Below are 10453 nucleotides of genomic sequence, written 5' to 3' on the forward strand. Positions count from 1 at the left end.
CACACAGTGAAACCCATAATAATGCGACCAGCCAACGAGCGGCGCTTATGCAAATTTTCTAGTTTCGCTTGTTTTCCGAAAACTTACCCCCGAATGGGTGGAGTGTATGGCGGGAAAGCGGGACTAATGCAAGCATTTGCCGCCTTTTAGCAGCATAATTTTCACATATGTATGTATGAGTGGGCGAGCACAAAAGAAAAGCGTGTGTTTATGTTTCGGATGCGTTGCAAAATGACATCCTGTCACATTTCCCGACCACTGTGCGTCCGTGTGTGTGCCGCCATCCGGCGAGGACTTGTGCATGTGTGCGTAGCAGCACCCTGCGTGTGTGTGCGTGTGCGTTACTCTCAACTGTCAGGCCCGTCGATCTGTATGTTGTCCCTCGTCCTTCGTCCTTGCGTCCTATGCTCTTCGTCCTTGCCCCCCACTCCACTCCGCCAACAAAGGACGTCCGCACGGAGAAAAACGGCAACAGCTGCTCGACAATCGCACGTTTTATTTAAATTTCACGCACCCACACTCCGCGGAGAGAAAAATCCAGCACAGTGGGACGAGGCTAATGAGAAGGGCTCTAGACCAGAAGCATAAATTTTTAAAAATTATTTTTAAAGCAAAACATTTTCAAACCCATAATTTCCTTTGTGTTTCATATTGAACAATAAAGTCAATCCTTTTAAAACCTAAAATAAACTGTGCTAATAAAAAAATTGTATCTAACTATAACTAACAAAAATATCCATTTTACAATCTTTAAAGAAAATATTTCGGTTTATATTTTGATGATTTTGTTCAACAAATTGGAACAAAGTCAAAACACATTAATAAATTGTTATAATATGCCAAATAAATCAAACATTTGTACACACATATAAATTTAAAGTAACTTTATTTGACACCCTTTTAAACAAATCTTGCTCCACTGTGCGTTGGCCCATCACGTTGAGGCAGGTTAAATGAACAAATTCCCCGCACCCACCATCCGGCCATCACGAAAATTCTTTCATCACACACATGCTCACCGGCTGGAGTTTTATACACATTTAATGAGACAATATTGAAATTAACATTATTTTTTATGATTTTGATTTTATAAGTAGGCACTTTGGGCTGTCATAAAAGGTCGGAATACGGAAGCACAGGATGTGTCGGGATGTGTACGCGTATAAGTGTGCGTGTATTTATGGCCGGTCTTTTGGAAAATAAGGGAAATAATAAAACGACAAAATGGCCCAGAGAGCTGAAACTAATCCGAGCCTGATTGTATTCCGGATCAAGTGGAACTCCTAGGGACCACATAGAACGTAAGCTGGGAAACGCATGGTGGCCAGTGATAACCTATCAATTTGTATCGCTCGTATTATAATCCCCTAATAAAGTCATGCATCAATTTAAATCAACTGGGCTAAGGGAATCATCACTCCCACTTCCACTCCCACTCCCCCGCAGCCGCCCAAAAGGACATAAATTATTTGCGTACAATTTTAATGCGGCATGCCACGAACAGGACTCTCGGTGGGCAATTTCGCTAAGTAGTGGCAAAGGCCACACAGCGTGGCAAAATAATCCATCGAGAGCTGGGTATCTGTGCAAAACCGCAAACTGCCAACAATTGGCTGCATATTATCTGCAAAATGTTACTGTGAATATATCAAATACACATGCATTTTACATAGAATACGCAAAAGGACGAATTTTGTGAATTAAATTAATTGCTTTGTCTGCAGGTTGTCAATAGTTACCGACCGACCCACTTGCTCACCTCATCACCGCATCGAGTTCAAAGTGGCTTAAAGCCTTAAATGCAATTATTTCAATTAGGCCGCTTCAATGTTAATTAAATTTCCGCATATGGAATGCGATGTCGCACAAAATTATGAGCGAAGTGCATGGAAAAGTATTAATCAGCGTCATAATGTGGCGTTTAACATAAATTTAAACGGCTATATGCAAATTTTAGCGAACTATTCGAACCAGAATCTAGTTAACTTTTAAATGCATTATATATTTTATAAACTAAAATATTAAAGTTATACTTTAAAGAGCTGCATACAGAGTCAGAGTTTTCCAGGCTAAACCACTCCGCATTTCTTGGCAAACTTTATTATTATCGCTCTTGAAATGGATTTGCGGGGCACACCACCACCACTGATTGCCCCACACATGCGATTTCATATACGCACATTTTTGTGGCAAAAGTTTGTGCAACACGCGGCTGCTGCGAGAAACGCAGTGACATTGCCGCCAGGACGCCCCACGCACTCACGTCCATAAATGTAATGCAATTTCGAGCTGAACTTTATTTAATTGAGTATTTCGGTGTTAAGGTTGTCACCGGCACACAATCTGAGACTGCAGCGCGAACACAGAGGTATGCCGGCATGTCAGTTTTATGAGAATAGTTGCGGCTTTGTTGAACTTTGAATTTAATTTCTGGCAACTTGGCTTCACTGGCTTAACCGCATCCTTTGCGGAGTGCACTCGACTTGGGTGCGTTGTTAATCTTTATGCGGCTGATTGGATCTTCCCTAGCACTATTATTTCAATTGGTATTCCGTTGCAGTCGGATTGCAAGTGCATCAGTGGGTAATGTGGGCCATAAATAGTCGGAGCCCTAAAAAATGTTCAACTATAAATATGAAGGAAAAAGCGTTGCATACTCCGGGGCGCTTACAAGGGTTTATAATGTCCCACAAGGCATTATCCTCACATGTTCCTTGCTGAGCATGTGTGTGTGTGTGGTGTTTGCGTGTGTGTGTCTGTGCAGTGGAGCATCGTTTTATTTATGCTCATAATGCTGCGCAATGAATAATTATGCAAATGGAGCGGCTTATGGTCAAGCCGCCTCGGTTGCTTCTGCTCCCATTTTGCCTTTTCCATGTAAGCCAGCAAATTGCAAGATTCTGCACAACTTACTGGACATTCAAGGATACGAAATCTTGTGTCTTATGGGCTCAAAAAAGTGGTGGACCCAAGCAAATTTGGCAACCAGCCTTAAAAGCCCAGTTACTTATTTAAGTTTATTGTTTTGTGTTTAGTGTGTGTTTTGGTTTTTATTTGTAAATTCACATAAAATCGAAAATGTATATTTTGGTTTTTGTGAAATATTACTCCCTTGCATATGTAAAATTATATTTGCCTATCATATTTTCCATTAGCAGTAATTGCCACATAATTAACGTGATGCTTTTCAAATTGCGCTGCTTATTTGTATTTAACCGACGCCCTTTGTGTTTGTTTTCTCAATAAAATAGCTTTTGTAGCACTTGGTAATAATTTATATGGTTTTTCTATTATTCGCAAGTTTAAAGCTTATAAAATTCTGTTGTCTCATTTAAATTATTCTCTCTACGCTGAACAAATTGTCGAACGTCAGTGGAAAGGAAAATAATTATCCAGCGCGGCAAAAATGCAAAACGCAAAGAAAAACTTTGAATTTCCTGCGACTGGGCTACTTTTGTTGTTTCCCTCGAGAGGGAAAGTCGCCGAGCTACTTCTCCCTGGGCTCCCTGAGCCACTCCCACCAACTTTAAGCTTATAAAAGTTGGCCAAAAGTCTGGCTGGATCAAAGCTTAATCGCTGGCCGCTTTATAAATCAAATCTGGGAATCAAAACAGAAACTTTGGCCCTGGACAACAAGTCGCTAGATTCGAAATATGTATTTGAGCTGCATAATATTTATTATCTCACAGCTGTTGACTTGCGAATAAATCAATATCGTATTAACTGCTTAGGCGGACCGAAAAACTTTTGCCTAAATACCCTCGAAGCACATAAATAACGAGAATGTCAAAAACTTTTCGCCCCTCAGCTGCTCCCGATTTCCCGGAGTTTTGGTTTTTCCGGCGCCACTGGACCGGACAAGCAGCGAGCGAGTTTTTCCATCCAGTGCTTGTCACCAGCACTTCTTCACCAGATTTTTTTTTCGATTCTCGATTCACTTAAGACACCCAGCTTAAATTAATTGAAAAATCCAGCCATTTGATTAATGAACGGCTGCCTACGAGTTTTAATTGAAAAACCGCATTCGATTAGTTGGCTCAGATGCATAAGACTTTATTGACGTGCCTCAAACTTCAGCCAGAAGCCATTCCTCGGCTTTAAACCATGACCCCTTATGTCGTTCAGCAAATCGCGGGATGTCCTTTCAGCTGGCAATAGTTTGAAATTTAAAAGCAACTGGTATACTATGGATTTCAGCTCCATCAGTGCCATTCGATTGCCAATGCAGTTGCGAGGACCCACTCCGAAGGGCATGTAAACACGGGACTCCAGAGCATGACCCTCGGCGAAACGCTCCGGATTGAAGAACTCCGGATCCTCGAAGTTATCGGGATCGTGATGGAGCGAGAAGATAGGTATTTGCAGGACATCACCCTTTCGGGCGGAGAACAACTTCTGACCATTTTCATCGAACAAATCAATATCCTCACTGCACTCACGATCGGTGGAAATCGATGGCGGCCATTTACGCAGTGCTTCGAGTACCACCATGTCCAGGTACTTCATCTTGGTCAGCTTGTCATAGGTCAGGGGTTGACCATTCAGCTCTTCGTGCACGGTGAGGACCTCCTCATACAACCTGTCCTGTACCGTGGGATTCAGGCAGAGCTCATGGGTGATGAAGCACAAGGACGACGAGATAATCTCAAAGCCGGCAAAGAAGAATAGCAGGCACTGGGCTAACAGGTCATCGTCGGTGAATTCGGAATAGTACAGCTCATCCTTCGACTTATCCCTCAGATCGGCCAACCTTTGCTGCTTGGCCTCCATCATCAGGTGGATCATATCCGGTCTCACCACTTTGTGCTCCTGGCGGTACCTCATCGCCGCGGTGACCAGGCTGCTGAAGTAATCAATGTTCTTGGTGTCCAGCACCTGGATGCGGAGAACCTGGAGCAAGCAGAAGTGAGCATAAGCCAATCAATAAATAATCAACATATTCCATAAATAGTTTACTCTCGACTATTTCTGTCTACTGGTTAATTTATCACGTAATAAAGAATAGAGAGAACCAACTGAATGGGTTGACACTTTACCGACCATTAGGACATTATATGCGACATCTGGACAATAGTTACCTTCATCAGGCGTGGAAAGAGGGCGTAGAGCATGGCCTTGAACACCGACCAGGCGCTAATCCTGGACATGGCCTGTCCAATGCGAAAGAACTCGTTATCTTTGCGCCTGAACGAGTTGATGCTGATGCCGAAGGCCACCGTGGCAATCACATCGTTGGCGAATCGCGTGAAGTAATCCTTCATTTCCAGTTCGATGCTCGCGTCCTGCGACAGCTCCAACTGCTCCTGTATGTGGATGACGCCCTCCTCACTGCACGATTGGTTTAGGTCGTACATTATACGCATTTTGCTACCCGTAAATGCGGGTGTCAGGATATTGCGCATCTCCTTCCATCGACCATCGCGCAGCGAAATGAGACTTTTCGAGAGTATCGACTCCTGTATATTGTTGTGCATGCTATTGTGATTAACGAAGTGGTCGAACTCCTTGATGCCGATGAGCTTGATGAGCTCAGGGTCTCGAATGAAGAACATGGCATCTCGAAGGGCGTAGATGCCATATACCGGGGATCCCGAGTGTTTCGCATGCAATTCGATCATTTTCTTTAGAACTGGTATACCACCGATCATGCCTTTGAGTGGGATATTGCCAATTAGAGGCCATGGCTTCTCATGTGCCACGCCCCTTTCACTGAACACACCATATTTGGCCACCGACCACTTGTAGAGCAAAACGAGCAGTATTATAAACAAAGCGAGTGCTATCATCGTCTGATCCATGATGTCATATGTGAGCGTCTAATTGAACCGAAGATCTCGAGAGCTGGAACACAACTAATTTCACATTGAATGTGAACGAAGCTATCAAAAGCTTTTTAGAAAAGCTGCTTCTGATTATCAAGCGATCACTTATAGGGTTTTATACTATCTCCATTCGATGAGCATTATCTATGTGTAAATATAATTGACTTTATATGCTAATTGGTCTATCTTTATTAAAGTGCAGTCCAGTTATCAGCGGAACGCATTAGCAAAATTGGCTTCCAAATTTGCTTAATGAAAAATAAATTGAAGTGCTATAATCTGTATCTCCCCCCTTCTCTCTCTTCACTCATAATTCAAAAAGAAATCAATATGTGGCCAATGAAATGCAGCAAATAAATGTTGCAATTCAATGGCGAAAATTTGTGCAAAATCATTGGCAATTTAGGCAGAAATTGCACCCAAATGAGACCAGCTGGGAGTCCATGCAAGTCGTGTCCTTTAAAAACTGCTATAGGAATGCTATAAAAGGCTGAGGCACAAACGGGATGGCTCAGAATTCAATTAGAAAGCCAAGTTATAAGCCATGTTTGAAGACATTCAGCTAATCTACATGAACATCAAGATACTGCGATTCTGGGCACTGCTCTATGACAAAAACTTGAGGCGTTATGTGTGCATTGGACTGGCCTCATTCCACATCTTCACCCAAATCGTCTACATGATGAGTACGAATGAAGGACTAACCGGGATAATTCGAAACTCATATATGCTCGTCCTTTGGATTAATACGGTGCTGCGAGCTTATCTCTTGCTGGCGGATCACGACAGATATTTGGCTTTGATCCAGAAACTAACTGAGGCCTATTACGATCTATTGAATCTGAACGATTCGTATATATCGGAAATATTGGGCCAGGTGAACAAGGTGGGAAAGTTGATGGCTAGGGGCAATCTGTTCTTTGGCATGCTCACATCCATGGGATTCGGTCTGTACCCATTGTCATCCAGCGAAAGAGGTGAGTTGGAAGGTCCTTAAAAGGAGTTGGAAGGACACACGTTTTATTACCCATTATCCTCTTTCAGTCCTGCCATTTGGCAGCAGAATTCCTGGTCTGAATGAGTACGAGAGTCCGTACTACGAGATGTGGTACATCTTTCAGATGCTCATCACCCCGATGGGCTGTTGCATGTACATTCCGTACACCAGTCTGATTGTGGGCTTGATTATGTTCGGCATTGTGAGGTGCAAGGCTCTGCAGCATCGCCTCCGCCAGGTGGCGCTTAAGCATCCGTACGGAGATCGCAACTCGCGGGAACTGAGGGAGGAGATCATAGCATGCATCCGTTACCAGCAGAGCATTATCGAGTACATGGATCACATAAACGAGCTGACCACCATGATGTTCCTATTCGAACTGATGGCCTTTTCGGCGCTGCTCTGTGCGCTCCTCTTCATGCTGATTATCGTAAGTAGATGTCCACAAAGGGAACCTAATGTACGCGTGTCTGCCATTTGTCATAGGTCAGCGGCACCAGTCAGCTGATAATTGTTTGCATGTACATTAACATGATTCTGGCCCAAATACTGGCCCTCTATTGGTATGCAAATGAGCTCAGGGAACAGAATTTGGCCGTGGCCACCGCAGCCTACGAAACGGAGTGGTTCACCTTCGACGTTCCACTGCGCAAAAACATCCTGTTCATGATGATGAGGGCCCAGCGGCCAGCTTCAGTAAGTCCTGCTTACATTAATCCTTGCACGATAACGTTAACCATTGTTAAGGGTTCAGTGAATATTTAATATACAGATATATTTATCGAACCTGCATATATTCCTCTACTTATTAATCAGTTTGAAATTTAAATTCCAGATACTACTGGGCAATATACGTCCCATCACCTTGGAACTGTTCCAAAATCTACTGAACACAACCTATACATTTTTTACGGTTCTCAAGCGAGTTTACGGATGAACGAGCAAGGACCAAACTGGAATATTTTATGAAATAGCTTAAATACTGCACATGCAAAGACTCTCACGATACGATTTACCATTAACTCTGAACACAATCGAGCACATTTTACAATTGAATAAATCATTAGTGAAAAGAAAAATAGTTTTTCGTATTTAGCTGGAAATACTCGCGATTTATTTCTTGTATTTTTTCAGTGAGCACTATTTTGCGGTTGCTGCGTATTTCACGCTGTGTTCACCATTTTTTCACCGCCCCAACAATGGAAAACAAAATTAAAAAAAAAAAATAACTGAAATCAAATGAAAAAAAAAGGAAAAAAAGGTGTTTGGCTGTGCGCGATAAAAAATTTGTTTGCTAAAGTTGTCAACGAACTTTTTGCGTCCGCTGACTTTGACTGGCAGCCGCCGAGGTGCGAAAACAGGGATTCTGCAGGATGCAGAATGCAGGTTCCAGGATCCAGAATGTGGGTGGTAGGTAGGTAGGTAGGCAACCCGGCGGGCAGATGCCAAAACGGAGCGGGGAAAACACATTTCAATTTGAATGCCACGTTGCAGGTGAGTGGCGTCGGGCGAATCGGGTTCATTATAATAATGGTGATGGAATTAAGGTGCGATTCTACTGGCTCAACTTTCAATCTCTGTTGTAAAACGAACAATTCAAACAAAAAGACGCAGAGTAAAAAAGAAAGTTCTTAAGGAATGATCTCCCTAAATCGCCAATAAGTGGAGCTGCTTTAAAAACAATTTGTGAAACAAACTAAGGGTTTCTTTAAATGTTTAATAAATATTATTCTTCTAACTAACTGCCCTATGCCCTTATTCCATAATGAATCTACCTGCCTAACAATATTTGTTGGGAAATTCGGAAGTACTCTGACACTATAGTTAATTTTTTTATGTACAAATACTGGGAAAATATAACTTGGGCGGCAGTACACATAGTGACGAAGCGCTCCTTGTGCGCTTCGTGCGATGGGAAAAACGTATACATAAATATACAAAAGGAAATGAAGTCCGCTGTGGTTGTCCGATCATAACGAGTGATAATAGATTGCTAACCAAGACGAGAAAAAGTTTAATATTTTAGAAAAAAAGTGGCGAAACTGCAAAAATTCATATTTTTTATATCGGAACTGAGGGGATGGTGAGAAAATGAAAAATTCTCGTAACAAATCGACGCATCGAGTGACACACAAATACAAAATGTTGTAGGTGTCACTAGTTTTTTAACTCGCGAAGAGCTGTACTTTATATGGTAAAATATTATACTATAGTAAGATTTGCATCCACTCACTTAATCGTGTGAACTAAAATTGTTTAGACTTTGTTGATTTCTTCTTGTAAGTTGTTAAGAGAGCCAAAGTTAATGCAATTTTATTGTTAGTAGTCATATTAACCGCACTCAACTAAAAAGAAGCCAGCAATCATTAAAGTGCTTTCATTTTTATTAAAGTTAATGATTGGCTTTGATATTGCAGAGCCCGCCAGTTCAGAATAGGCCAGCCAGGTTGGAGGAGTCGTAGATCTCGTTGACGGAGCACAGGTTAATGAAGACCGGATTCCGTCCGCTGCGGCACTCGGTGGCCGGTCGATCGCCACTCTGGTAGACCGGGGCATTGACATCGTTTGTCCGGACAAAGTTGCAGGTCATGTACTGGTGGACACTGGACAGCGACTGACCGGCCTCGTTGGTGGTGTTCTTGGTCTGGCGGAGAATGCCGCAGCCCACGTGGGTGGTGCTATCCCGGACGAGCTGTGTGAAGTAGGCAATGCACTTGCTGACGCGCAAGCGAAGGATTCTGGTCAGGTGAGCAATACTGAATCCTGGCGCCTCCACCTACCTGTTGTTGGGCGGACTAAATGCTATAATATCCCGCATGCTGCATTCCTTGTACTCGGCGAACATTTGCTCCAGCGTGGCCTTGATCACCTCATCTTCCGTGTGGTATTCCACCGGAATTGGAGCTTCCGGATTGGGAGGGCCGCTGGGAGAGCTCGGCGGCAAGGGATCCCCCTGCCAACCGCCCTCGGCCACCACCTGGGCCACGTTGCGGAACTGCTCGCTATTGCGACAATGATCATTGACCAGGGCACATCGTTTCACATTGAGCTCCGCAAAACTGGCCAGCTCCTGATCCCACTGCAACGTGGCCATCCGGGTGGCCGGACTGAAGCCCATCAGATCGCCCCTCGCTATCCGATCGCGGTACTCGTTCAGCTCATTGAGGATCATGGTGCGACGAGCCGTCGTGATCCGCACAATGTGGGCATCCGGACTGCAGATGTCGGCCAGCGCCTAAAGGAATCATACATCAGCGACGTGGCTCGCTGACCATTCGATGCATCTTACCCCGAAATTATTGCAGGCTATATGCCTCTCGGGTCCGGGACACAGGGTGGGATCGCAGTAGTCGAAGGCCTGGAGCTGCTGGCCCAGGAGCATCAGCAGCAGCAACAGCGGCGGCCACTTGGTGTCCAACATCTCGACGATGCAGCCAGTTTAGCCAGTTCCGGCCACCCGAGGCTGCCTCTTATAGAGTTCGAAGGGGCCAAATCGATTAACGGTCAAGCGGAGCTATCAATTGCGACCATTTACTGACCACCAATCAGTTAAACAATTGGTTAGGCCCACTATTAGTCACACTTTTGTACACAGGAAACAAAGCGATAAGTTCTGATAAAATGTTGTACCTTA

The 10453-nt window shown here is 43.7% G+C and overlaps 3 protein-coding genes across 4 annotated transcripts; 1 reads left to right on the forward strand and 2 right to left on the reverse strand.

The window, feature by feature from the left end:
- Positions 1-4028: 4028 nt before the first annotated feature.
- On the reverse strand, positions 4029-5847 carry LOC6734226 (probable cytochrome P450 9h1). Its single transcript, XM_016182210.2, has 2 exons — positions 5079-5847; positions 4029-4890 (listed from the first exon to the last, which is right to left on the reverse strand). The coding sequence occupies exons 1-2, from the start codon at positions 5796-5798 to the stop codon at positions 4054-4056; spliced, it is 1557 nt and encodes a 518-aa protein (XP_016027269.1). The 5' UTR covers positions 5799-5847; the 3' UTR covers positions 4029-4053.
- A 453-nt stretch (positions 5848-6300) lies between these two features.
- LOC6734227 (odorant receptor 49b) lies at positions 6301-7891 on the forward strand. The gene is made up of 4 exons (XM_002081220.4): positions 6301-6799; positions 6867-7249; positions 7306-7515; positions 7655-7891. Exons 1-4 carry the CDS (start codon positions 6367-6369, stop codon positions 7754-7756), a joined length of 1128 nt encoding a protein of 375 aa, XP_002081256.1. The 5' UTR covers positions 6301-6366; the 3' UTR covers positions 7757-7891.
- A 1294-nt stretch (positions 7892-9185) lies between these two features.
- LOC6734228 (antigen 5 like allergen Cul n 1) lies at positions 9186-10272 on the reverse strand. Of its 2 annotated transcripts, none has more exons than XM_002081221.3 (3): positions 10109-10272; positions 9600-10054; positions 9186-9536 (listed from the first exon to the last, which is right to left on the reverse strand). In XM_002081221.3, exons 1-3 carry the CDS (start codon positions 10238-10240, stop codon positions 9248-9250), a joined length of 876 nt encoding a protein of 291 aa, XP_002081257.1. In that variant the 5' UTR covers positions 10241-10272; the 3' UTR covers positions 9186-9247. The 2 variants fall into 2 exon arrangements, with proteins under 2 accessions (XP_002081257.1, XP_016027270.1); XM_016182209.3 differs by having other exon boundaries at positions 9186-9557.
- Between the last annotated feature and the right edge of the window lie 181 nt (positions 10273-10453).

The sequence above is a fragment of the Drosophila simulans genome, chromosome 2R, assembly GCF_016746395.2.
Source record: "Drosophila simulans strain w501 chromosome 2R, Prin_Dsim_3.1, whole genome shotgun sequence".
Lineage (NCBI taxonomy): Eukaryota > Metazoa > Arthropoda > Insecta > Diptera > Drosophilidae > Drosophila > Drosophila simulans.